At 38.1% G+C, this 13,140-nt stretch overlaps 1 protein-coding gene across 1 annotated transcript; it reads left to right on the top strand.

Annotated features, from left to right (window-relative positions):
* Positions 1-1,778: 1,778 nt before the first annotated feature.
* LOC129832845 (membrane-spanning 4-domains subfamily A member 4A-like) lies at positions 1,779-12,829 on the top strand. Its single transcript, XM_055896909.1, has 7 exons — positions 1,779-2,044; positions 2,184-2,300; positions 2,728-2,784; positions 3,070-3,234; positions 3,547-3,669; positions 6,272-6,361; positions 12,331-12,829. Exons 1-7 carry the CDS (start codon positions 1,796-1,798, stop codon positions 12,424-12,426), a joined length of 897 nt encoding a protein of 298 aa, XP_055752884.1. The 5' UTR covers positions 1,779-1,795; the 3' UTR covers positions 12,427-12,829.
* Positions 12,830-13,140: the final 311 nt, after the last annotated feature.

Genomic DNA, 13,140 nt, shown 5'->3' with positions numbered 1-13,140 from the left:
CAAGATTTACATGTTAAAATAACCACTGGAAATATATGGCAAGTCTTGGAAATGGCTGTCTAGCAATGATCAACAACCAACTTGACAAAGCTTGTACAATCCATGTGTGCAAAGCTCTTAGAGACTTATCCAGAAAGACTCACAGCTGTAATCGCTGTGAGAATCAAATGTGATTCTAACATGTATTGAGTCAGGGGTGTGAATACTTATGTAAATGAGATATTTCTGTATTTAATTTACAATAAATTTGCAAACATTTTTTTTTTTAAACGTGTTTTCATTTTGTCATTATGGGGTATTGTGTGTAGATGGGTGAGAAAGGTGGAATAAGGGGTAGGAATACTTTTTGAAGCCAATGTATGTGTCACGCCCTGACCTTAGTGCCTTTGTTATGTCTCTATTTTGGTTTGGTCAGGGCGTGAGTAGGGGTGGGCATTCTATGTTTTTGCTCTATGTTTTATATTTCTATGTGTTTGGCCGAGTGTGGTTCTCAATCAGAGGCAGCTGTCTATCGTTGTCTCTGATTGAGAACCATACTTAGATAACCTCATCCCACCTGTGTTTTGTGGGTAGTTGTTTTCTGTTGTGTGTCTGCACCAGACGGAACTGTTTCGGTCGTTATCTTTGTTATTTTTAATATTTCAGTGTTCATTTAATAAATATGGACACGTACCACGCTGCACCTTGGTCCTCTCCTTCCAACAGCCATTACAGTATACTTTAACTGTCTGTTACTGTACATGCAATATGCTTTGTGAACTTCCCTGGACAGAGTTTGCTGTCTGGTTTTGTAGTAAAACAAAGGTGTAGTTGAATTTACAAGGCGGGGGGGGGGGGGGCTTGGCTTCCCCAGTGATTTTACCCATGCACTGCTACTGCTAAAACTAAACTGAAACTAAATAACATAAATTGAAATAGTAATGTTTTATTCAAACAAAACATTTATAGAAACTAGAAACTCTAAAGGCAAACTGAAACTAAACTGAATTTCAAAGATAAATCAAAAAATGAATAGAATTAAAAACGAATAACTATAATAACCTTTGAAAAGAGAGAAGGAGAGGCAGAGACAGGAGGAGAGGAAGAAAGGGGAGAATAGGATGAGAGGGGAGAATAGGAAGAAAGATGAGGAGAGGAAGAGACGAAGAAAAGAAGAGGAAGAGAGAGGAGGAGAGACAGAGAGAGGAGAGGAAGAGAGGGGTGCAGGAGTAGACATGAAGAGCTTATGTTTACATGACATCTCAACATTTATATACACTTTACTGAGCTCTTTTCTGTTTGTCATGCTTATCTAACGTCCATTTACCAATAATTCAACATTCACTAATAAACAGTTACTCTGGTTATTTCACCTACTTCTTCTTTAATTCAGGATGTCTCCCCACAGAGGGGCAAAGTCTTTGGTTAAATTATATGACTTTATTACACCACACCTTGAAGATGATTGCCTCTACAGCACAGAACAAAAGAAACGTACGCTATGTAACATGAAAGAGAAAGTTATACACACTTTCAAGGAAGTGTATGAGTTTCTTGTATAGCCTGTGTTCTGAAGGCAAACAACTTCAAGCCCATGATGGGAAGTTATGATAATACAGCAGGAACTAAATGTCACTCAGCAATGACGAAATTATTCAAGTAAACAGATGATACAGCAACCACAAAGACAAACCTACCGCCCACCCATATCTAATGGGGAGAGTTCAAAGTCTAATGAGTGGCAGACACACCTATTATGCATGACAATCCCAAGTAAATGATTATCTGGAAGTCCCAGGTCGAGTATAAACTTTACATGAGGCTCAACAACACACCACTGACCAGCCGTATCACCTCTTACTGTACTACAAACATCCTTCTCTCCTCTGCGAAGATGTCCAGCTCTGTAACAACCACCACTAACGGGGTGGTGGTCATCACCCATGTACACCCCACTGTCAACGGGATGGGGGTCGTGAGGGTCGATTCTGCCCCTCACTGTTTGGGACAGACGGTTTCCTCAGTGCTGGGAAGTTTCCGGGCAGGGCAACCAAAAGCACTGGGGGTAAGAATTTCTGTTTTACATAATTTGAAGATTATTTTGAAGTAAAAAATAAGACAATTTTGGTTGTTTTTTTGGTCTTCCAACATGTTGGAAGAAGAGAAATTAATTTCCTGCTTTGTACTTTGTTTTTCTCTCACAGACCGTACAGATCATGGTTGGTTTGTTGATGCTGTTGACAGGAATCGTGATGGCTACAGGACCACAAGTAGACAATATTGGAGTAATTAGCGGAATATTTGTCTGGGGATCTATCATTGTGAGTGAGCTGTTCTGTCTAACAATCCTACCTTACATTTCCTGTCTCTCTTGATGCAAACAAAACACAATAATTGAATCATGTCACAATTTGAAAAGAAATGCATTAAAAACAAATGTCAAAAAATGAAAAAAATATCAAATCTTTCATTTATGGTAATGCTTTGTAAAAAATTACTTACCTAATGACTTTTATCACTGTATATGCATTTGGCTAGGCCTATGCCATTTATACACTCAGTTTATATTAACTTCTATGTGGGAATAATTAAACTTGAATTTGAACTTTGGTCATACTGCAGAAATATGTTTGTCCCACATGGTACCCTACTCACTATATAGTGCACTACTTTTGTAGTGTACTGTGTAGAGAATAGGGTGCCATTTGGGAAGCACCCTTGTATAATACCTTCCTTGTTCCTCCTCAGTATGTCATTGCAGGCTCTCTAACTGTTGCTGCTGACAACAAATTGAACACATGTCTGGTTAGTATCAACTATTTATTCCTCAATAAAGTTTAGGCTTTTGATTTATGAAGTTCCACTCTATTTCAAAACAGAATCTACTTTATACATAGGCCCTTGTTTTTTCGTTCAACCTGCTTGTTTTCCTCCCACAACACAAGCAGTGGGGCACTAGCGATTCAGCAACTGCAGATTGCACCTTTATTAAAGACATGTAATGATGATTGTCAACACACTGTATTCTATATTGTATTTCATTCTTCACAACCAATCCACCATGTCCTCTTTCTGCTCTCTGTCCCTTAGGTAAAAGGCTCCCTTGGAATGAATGTTGTCGCCACGGTTACTGCTCTTACTGGCACCATTCTGCATTCTTTAGACAGTGCTGGGATCATCTTTTACAACTACTACTGTGACTATCCAGGCTATACTTCATACCTCCCTCCATCCTATGCCTGTCAACAGTATTGGGTATATACCAAATTCTTATTCCTTTGGTCAGGAGATATTTTTAAATCGGCAAAGGGGTATTTATCATCTATAATCGTATTGCTAGACTTTTGTACATACTGTTGAATGTTTTTTATTTGTTGAAATTATACACAATTTGTAGCATACATGTGACATCTCCAACATGCAAGCAATCGTGAATGAGATGTTATTGAGTTAATTTACACTTCTTGTTAGCCCACGCTGAAACGGGAGTTTAATTCTACATAATTGCTCCAAAATGGTGTAGTGTAGTCTAGTTAACTGCTGTTTCCTGTTCCTCTCTGTCTATAGGTCAGGTCCCAGGGAATTTCAGGTGTTTTGGTAGTTTTTTCCCTGCTGGAACTTATAGTGTCCATCTGTGTCTCGTCATTCGCCTGCAGAGCTGTCTGCCAGTGCTGCCGTTCCACCCCTGAGGTGAGTCTATGGACATAGATTTCTGTCAAAATGTGGTACAAGATTTAAACAGAAATCTAGCTCTCAGACATGAAAATAGCTTTGGCCATGCACACCAGTGGTGGGTTTGGCATCGACATGAGAATGCACAGAAAATAACCCCATATCTACCGTAAAATATGGTGGTGGGTCTTTGATGTTATGGGGTTAATTTTCTTCCACTGGTCCTGAGCCCCTTGTTAAGGTCAATGGCATCATGAACTTTAGCCAGTGTAGGAGCCAATTTGGGTGTATCTTATATTATGGTATTATTTGGGCAATTACACTCCCGACCACTAGGGAGCAATAGAACCAATGGTGTGTATAACCCCTGGTTGACTGACAGGGGGCACTGTATTGAAGCCACCAGGCACCGCCATCTTGGCACTCCTGCTCCAACTCCTGCTCCAGTGTGTGGATGTGGGAGAGCTCACGGTTCTTACTTTTGTTATGACAATTTGCTGCCAACACAGCGGCCGTGAGCTCAAACCTAGGAAGGATATCTGATTCATGGGAGAAACTATCTCTTTTCTCAGCATGAACAAAAGATGTACAGTACTAGTTTATGAGAAGTTTTTCAGAATTATTGAAGAGAATAGTATGGTCCACCCCATTGAGTATTTCACCACACCCTCATATGCCATGTCTTGAAATATACATATAGAGGGATTAAAAGTAAACTTACGTTGTAAAACTTCTGGCTGCCAACTTTCTAACTCCATCTATAACTTTTGGACTTTATAGCACTCCCAGAAGACATGAATTATTGAGTCCTTGCTAGTTGTACACTTAAAGGTCCTGAACAGTCATTCTTAAAATGACTTTTTATCTCATGGTAACTGCCAGGAAGTTTGAAAAGACAGGCTGAGTGAGAGGGAGCTTATATTCTTGAGCTCGCCTTGACTGACAGCTCTTTGAAACTCCTATGTCAAGTAACTTGGATTCAGTGAGCAGTTTTGCAGTAAAATAGTCTCAAGCAAATTTGGTGCCACACAAAGCAACTCAAACAACATTGAAATTGCATCAAAGATGACATTTATTTTATACGTCTTCCATTTTGCATGTCTCTTGTGATGCGGTTCATAGCAGCACTGGTGGATGTGTTGATTAGTTATGTTCCAACACTCCCTTCATCTTGTGTCAATATCAGTTATTTTTAAATCTTGATCTATTTATATTTGTATTACCTATCAAAACTCTATGTGTATCCTTTTCTGAGTCAAATAGGATTCCCTCAAGATTTCTTTGATGTCCAAAAGATTTCAGATAGAAATTTAGTGTATAGAACTTTTCAATTGCATGTATTTGAAAATGTCTATATTAGTCAGTCTAAAATTGCTTTTTAATTCTGTAATGGAAATCATTTTATTTCCTATGCCTTCAGTTTTCCATGGGGCCAATTTATCGGTGAACTCTGAAAAGCTATCCAAGCATTCTTCCATAGGGTTGTGTTTTTAGGGAGTGATATTGGTTCTTTTCGTATGCATTTCATTTTCTTCAACATTGTTATAGTGTTCTTAACTATTGAATTGTTAATGTTCTTCTTTATCCTTTGAAAATAGACTTGTGAAAAGACTCTGAGGATTAGCATGCACAACTTCAATATGTACCCATTGTTCTTCTTTAGTGCACTTAACAATATGTTGCGAGCAAAAGCCTTGTGTGGCGAGTTAATACAATTCCAAGTCGGGAAGGTTAAAACCACCCTCAGACTTTGGAAGATGTCAAACTTTCCTTTTTATTCTATGAGTTTTATTTACGCATATATATTCTGTCATGGCGAGTATACATATTTAAAGAATGTCTTCGGTGGGGTGATTGGTATTACCGAGAATAAATATAAAAACAAAGAAATGGTTATTTGGCCACAAACTCAACATTTTGCAATGTCTATCTCACTCTCCGGACTTAAAATCCACTGAAAACATGTGGGTTGAATTGAATAGGGCAGTCCGTAAACGCAGACTAAGAATCTCAAGATCTGGAAGGATTCTGTTTGAAGGAGTGGTCTTTGTGAGATAATGTCTAGATGCTTTTTATAGTGGAGATCAAGTTTATAAATTGCTTGGCTGGGCTGATGAGACAGTGGATTGCTCAGTCAGATGGAACAGAGTAAATAGGCATTTTAATGGCATAGATCGAGCCAGTGGTAAATTGTGGAATAGACACAGGCTGGAATGCAGTTTTAACCAATCAGCATTCAAGATTAGACCCACCCGTTGTATAATTCACAATAGCAGCACTTACAGTTGACCAGGGCAGAAATTTGACTAACTGACTTGTTGGAAAGTTGGCATCCTATGACCGTGCCACGTTGAATGTCACTGAGCTCTTCAGTAAGGTCATTCTACTGCCAATGTTTGTCTTAGGAGATTGCATGACCGTGTGCTCGATTTTATCCACCTGTCAGCAACGACACCCGTTGAAATAGCTGAATCAACTCATTTGAAAGCGTGTCCACATACTTTTGTCTATATAGTGTTTGTTCTGCAACTGTAAGAGCGCTGAGCAATCATGAAACCTGTATATTTGATAAGCAGTTTATATAAATTATTAACTTAAAATGTACATGTCTGTCTTTTAGCAAGTGTTCGTCATTGGGAATCAAATACCGGTACCTCATGGCAGCATGACTCCAAGCAACGCACCTTTCCCTCCTCAGAGCAACTACGAGGTATGATATATTTGGAGGTTGAATTGCAGAGTTTGCTTTATAAAATAGGCTGCTCATTATCTCAAATTAAAATTTAGAATATCTCAACAATGTCCTAGTAACTGAGTTTCTGGAGTAATTATTTAAAAAAAAAAATGCTTTACTTCCACTGCAAAAGCTTTCATTTAAAAATGTGTCATCAAAACGTTGGTCACTGTGTAAAATTCTGTGGGGCTGTACTTCCGAACATTAGAACATTTTTAGTCTAAGTTTAAGCATCGGCCAAATTAAATCATTGACGTAGTTGCACGTGATCAAAGGCTACATGTTAGCTGTTCCCATAACATAACCTGGTACATTTTGCTCTATGCTAAACTCACCAAGTGGTCCTGATTATATCCAGTTGAAATTCCATATCAGCTAATTAAAATCGTTGACATAGTTAGAAGCGATAGAACCAATGGTGTGTATAACCTCTGGTTGACTGACCCCCTGTCTTTATTGAAGCCACCGGGCACAGCCATCTTGGCACTCCTGCTCCAATGTAAAAAAAAAAAATATGATTTTGGAAGCTATAGAAATGCATGTATTAATGTCTACATTCGTTTTTGACACGGTTATTATATTACAGACACCTTAATGCATACTTTCAAATTATATTATGTGAGCTAAAAATAAACGTTTGTAAATATATAAAAACATTTTCCTTAAAGTCTTTTTTTTAGATAGTACTAATGCTACTGTCCCCCCTACAACAACACAAATATGTGTAATTTTGTCCTTGAAACATTTAATTGAAATACTGTATAATTCCATTCATTCGTATGGAGGACTGCTCCTAATGGAGAGTGTGAATACGGCTGATCGGTGGTGTGAAAGCTCTCAATGGCCAATACATAGAACCAGTAATCCAGGGTTTATATACATCATTGTAAAGAACACTTTCCAACACCTTAACAACAGTCAAATGGCATCGTCTGCTCATCAAAGTTACTAAAAAGCTAAAATTTTCAACTGAACGATTGACTTCTGGGGATTTTTGTCATTTGCGACTTTATAATTTTTACCTAACCTAACTTTAGCTCATGAGAATCCAAGCTCATACAGCCATAGGTTTCTCATTTGAACAATTGACCACACCATGGCCAACAGGTTAAACTTTCCAGATACCCAGTCTAACTGCTAATAATCACTGCGTGCAATTCGGTTTTGGAAACCTCTGAAATTCTACTTTCATATCACCCCAAAATGATTTTACAAATACAAAAGACACACTTACTCTGCGCCACTTTAACACAGATTCTTCTGAGATGTTTTGCATTGCACTTCCTGAGCTAATGGAAACTCGGAGGGAAACAACGAAACGTGTTGGTTTAAAGCTTCACTGTAAACTCCAAGGCATTTTTTACTCAAATACCTCTAGTAAGTTGAACTCAAAGTCAATGTAAAGTCATTATTATTAAAATATTGATGTGGTACTGACTCAAAACTAAATGAGAAGTCACACCAACAAATTTTTTAAAAGTTATAAACTTTTTTTCCCAGCATGCTCTACTGCATGTAGATTTTTTGGGAATTGTGTTAAATATCTGTTTTTCTAATTTAACTAGGCAAGTCAGTTAAGATTTTTATTTTATTTACAATGACTGCTTTAGAACAGTGGGTTACCTGCCTTGCTCAGAGGCAGAACAACAGATTTTTTACCCTGTCAGCTCAGGGATTCGATCTAGCAACCTTTGTGTTACTGGCCCAACACTCTAACCACTAGGCTACCTGCCACCCCAATGCATGTACATTGAGTGATTAATTGATTTAACTTATGCTACACAAAGATAAATAACATACATTTTTCTAAACATTTAGTTAGATTTTTTGCTCCCATTACTGAAATGGTTGTTCTAGTTTATTAAATGGCTTAGGTTGTCTCCTCACACTGTTCCTAACCCTGGTAGTAATTATGAATTCAGGTTGGGGGTGATTCAAACGTTAAACTGGTGGATAGCGTAACTCTGGCTGGATTCCATTAAGAATTACACATCACATTGCAAGTCAGCATAATGTGACTAGCAGGTAGGGTTGCAAAATGTGGGTACATTTCCCAGTTTTTCCAGAAATCTCGGTTGTAAGATTCCTGGAAATCCTTCAACCAGGATCTGGGTATTTTGTTAAATTTACTGGAATTTTGCAACCTTACTTGCAGGCCTGATGTGGCCTTTGAGCCATGTGTTTCAGGCCACTGAAAATAAGGCCTTATGAGATTTATAATGTGTTTTCATTCAGTTGAATTATACTGATAACATTTGCATAGGAACTCACTTGGTGAAGGCCACAGGAGTGAAAATGAACGATTCCAACATACACATCTCTGTCACTAACAAATACACACATGGGTGTGTTGAACAATTTCTTCAACAAATGATCAGGTCTATATAATTATCAAACATACATGAGTAATGGAAAGGAAACACAGACTCTTTGTTTAAGTATTAAAATACTCCTTTAGTAATACAATTGTAGGCAGAAGTTGGTACAGAGTACACTACATAATAGCTCTCTCCAGGTTCTGCAAAATATCTAAGACATACTGTAACTCATATAGCCTCTCCCAGTCCTTGCGTGAGTTTCCCTGGCAACAACATTTTAATCAATCTAACCTCCCCCTGACAGCAGCAACCATCTTATCAGCAATTAAAAGCTCAGAAGTGGGTTTGACCAAAACTTGACCTTTCATCACAAGTATAGGGTCATAACAAGGTGAACGAGTGTAAGCATCTTCTGACAGGTGGCTGGTTTCATCTGTGGCAGCCTTGTGTTCTCGGATAACCAGATAACCACGGTGGGATCCAGACAGGAGGAGTCTGAACGTAGATGCCTTCTGATAGTGTCTGAACGTCACCACACTCAAAAACAGGTGTTAACACACACACAGAGGTCTCCTGAAGAGGAGACCTTACAGTTTAAAATAACATAATTTAGTAACCCTTTAAAAGGTATAAGGCCCTTGATTTAACCCTCTTCAGGTGCTAACATTCACTCAAAAAGGCAAGGCACACTGGGAAGGCTTAGTCGAGGTGTTATTCAGAATTTTGAAGCTGATACAACTCAAATCTGGACCCCCTACCGGGTCCAGTTTTGAGTAATGACTACAAAATTACTAAGTAACTGTACTGAGGCATATTAACAGGTTTCTACAGAAGTTTAGTAATGACAGCATATTGGGCTTTACAGTTTGTGTTACACAAAAAAAACACTGTAGAAATCTGTGGTAAAACAGCAAACAGTAAGTGTATCGTTTTGTATTTGTAGTCATTTTGGATGATAATGAAGTTGTGTTCACAGTTTCCAAAACCGCGTCGCAATCGAGGGTAAATTGTTTCTAGACAGAGCGTATCACCAAATCACCTCAGCTACTTATTAAAAGGGACGTGGAATGACTCCAATGTAGAGCATTGGAGTCGTGAGAACGGCTAACCAAACCCATCACCTTATTATGTTTTACTGCACGTCAGTTCCAAGAAGTGACATCCCAAAAAAACACACAATAACTATCCATCCCAGATGGCTCCTAAATCAAATCTAATCAAACTTTATTTGTCACAGGCGCCGAACACAACAAGTGTAGACCTTACTTGCAAGCCCTTAACCAACAGTGCAGTTCAAGAAGAGTTAACAAAATATTTAACACCATAAAATAACAATAACGAGGCTATATACAAAGGGTACCGGTACCGAGTCAATGTGTGGGGGTACAGGTGAGTTGAGGTAATTTGTACATGTAGGTAGGGGTGAAGTGACTATGCATAGATAATAAACAGCGAGTAGCAGCAGTGTACAAAACAAAAGGAGGGGGTGGGGTGTCAATGTAAATATTCCGGTGGCTATTTGATTAATTGTTCACAGGTCTTATGGCTTTGGATTTCTAAATTTATTTTGCGACGCTCGCTCGTGACGTGTCTGGTCTGGTCAGCGTGTCATGTTAAAAGGAACCACCAGCTTTCATATGTTCGCATGTTCTGAGCAAGGAACTTAAATGTTAGCTTTCTTACATGGCACATATTGCACTTTTACTTTCTTCTCCAACACTTTGTTTTTGCATTATTTAAACCAAATTGAACATGTTTCATTATTTATTTGAGGCTAAATTGATTTTATTGATGTATTATATTAAGTTAAAATAAGTGTTCATTCAGTATTGTTGTAATTGTCATTATTACAAATAAATGAAAAAAACCGTCCGATTAATCGGTATTGGCTTTTTTGGTCCCCCAATAATCGGTATCGGTATCGGCGTTGAAAAATCATAATCGGTCGACCTCTACTTCTGACCCACTGGAATTGTGATACAGTGAATTATAAGTGAAATAATCTGTCAGTAAACAATTGTTGGAAAAATGACTTGTGTCATGCACAAAGTAGATGTGCTAACCGACTTGCCAAAACTATAGTTTGTTAACAAGAAATTTGTGGAGTATGTGAAAAATTAGTTTTAATGACTCCAACCAAAGTGTATGTAAACTTCCAACTTCAACTGTACATACCTCTCCACACTGATCTGTTACTGGTACTCCCTGTATCTAGCTCCATTATTGTGTATTTGTTGTATTTTTTATTGTAATTTTTAAACTCTGCATCATTGGGAAGGGCTCGTAAGCAAGCATTTCACAGTGTACAGTTGTATTCCTGTGCATGTGACAAATAAAATTAGATTTGTTCATTCACTATAGCTCAGCGTTCAACACCATAGTGCACTCCAAGCTCATTACTAAGCTCAGGTCCCTGGGACTAAACACCACCCTCTGCAACTGGATCCTGAACTTCCAGACGGGCCGCCCCAGGTGGTGAGGGTAGGGAACAAAACATCCGCCACGCTTACTCTCAACACGGGGGCCCCTCAGGGGTGTGTGCTTAGTCCCCTCCTGTACTCACTTTTCACCCACAACTGCATGGCCACGCACGACTCCAACACCATCATCAAGTTTGCTGACGACACAACGGTGGTAGGCCTGATCACCAACAACAATGAAACAGCCTATAAGAAGAAGGTCAGTAACCTGGCAGTCCAGGACCTCTATACCAGGCGGTGGTAGAAGAAGGCCCTAAACATAATCCAGACTGCAGCCACCCAAGTCATAAACTGTTTTCTCTGTTACTGCACGGCAAGCTGTTTGAATGCACCAAGTCTAGAACCAACAGGACCCTGAACGGCATCAATTCCCAAGCCATAAGACTGCTTAGTAGTTAACCAAAAGGCTACCTGGACTATCTGCATTGACCCCTTTTTGCACAAACTCTTTTGACTCATCACATACGCTGCTGATATTGATTATTATCTATCGTGTTGCCTAGTCACTTTACCCCCACCTATATGCACATATCTACCTCAATTACCTCGTAACCCTGCACATCAACTCTGTACTGGTACCCCGTGTATATAGCCATGTTATCGTTACTCATTGTGTCTTTATTCCTCATTTTATTATTTTTCTCCGCGTAAATAAGCATTTCACTGTTAGTCTACACTTAAAGGAAGCATGTAACAAAACAAATACAAATAAATAATATATAACTATATAACTATATATATAGTTATAGTTATATATATATATATCACTTAAACTAAATAAAAACGAACAATAAAGGTCTGAAAACGAACTGAAACTGAACTGAATTAGAAATAAACATTGAAAAACGAACAGATAAAACTTAAAACTTAAAAACGATATGATAACAAGGATGTGATGATCATGCAATATTGACACTCTACAGGCTCAACCTAGTAAGTCATCAGTTTAAATAGTAAATACTGAGCATGTGTACTGTAGCTTTTTTGTTAACATCTCTCTATTGTATTAACGGCATCTTAATCCCTATATAGTGCACTACTTAGGGTATAGGGTGTGGGCTTTGGTCAAAGGCAGAGCACTATGTATAGGGAATAGGGTGCCATTTGGGACATATCTGTCTTATTATGTACTGTGTTGTTTCTACAGACTGTGATCTACCCAAAGGTTCCTGAGGGAGACGATATGGGAACAGGGTTTCAACAGTACCCCCTGCCCCCCAAAAACACTGCTTTCATCCCTTGAGAATTGGACTTCTGTGAATACATCGCTCTTTTTCTTGTTAAAATTGTGTTCTCTAGGGCTATTTTTCTGATCCAAGCCAGGCAATGTTTGGCACCACATCACTGATCTGAATAGTTGGACAGTTCAATATTGATAGTGTAATGTAATGTTTCAGTATAATGATTAGGGGACTATATGGCTGATTTTTTTTACTTCATGTTTTTGTAATTTCTCTCTTTTCTTATTGATATCATTTCATTCGAATTTATTATATAAAAGTATAGTACATTTATCAACTAACATCAGCCACTGCTACATCACATTATATGACAATGAGGCATCACTTTTTTTAATAACATGCAAATACATATTTAACTTAATGTCTTGAAACAAGTCTTGACTTAAACTAATAAATAAAATGACAGAAAAAAATGTGAGTTGGGAGTCACTTTTATCTTTCATACAACGTAATTAATGACATTCATATTTTGGGTAAATATTGATCTTGAAAGTAGGGCTAGACCTAAATAAATGAATATTTTTGGAGGAGTGGTTGAAGGGTCTGAAAACATCCTGATAAGGAGGGAGTGGTGCTTGGATGTTCACATTGGGAATTAGCCTATATCCTTTCTATCTTGAGCATGTGCAACATTAAATGTCATGAACAGTCAAAATGTAGATTTTTTTAAAGAAACCAGATCAATGTATGATGACTAAAGTCTGAAAAATGACTGT

The sequence above is a fragment of the Salvelinus fontinalis genome, chromosome 34 (assembly GCF_029448725.1).
Source record: "Salvelinus fontinalis isolate EN_2023a chromosome 34, ASM2944872v1, whole genome shotgun sequence".
Taxonomy (NCBI): Eukaryota; Metazoa; Chordata; class Actinopteri; order Salmoniformes; family Salmonidae; genus Salvelinus; species Salvelinus fontinalis.
This window is presented reverse-complemented; position numbering and strand designations above follow the sequence as displayed.

Excerpts from the sequence above, each read along its gene's own strand:
- LOC129832845 (XM_055896909.1), top strand. The coding sequence starts at position 1,796 with ATGAGGCTCAACAACACACCACTGACCAGCCGTATCACCTCTTACTGT. Across the intron at positions 2,301-2,727 it reads TTGTCTGGGGATCTATCATT|TATGTCATTGCAGGCTCTCT; the intron begins GTGAGTGAGCTG and ends GTTCCTCCTCAG. Across the intron at positions 3,670-6,271 it reads GCTGCCGTTCCACCCCTGAG|CAAGTGTTCGTCATTGGGAA; the intron begins GTGAGTCTATGG and ends TCTGTCTTTTAG.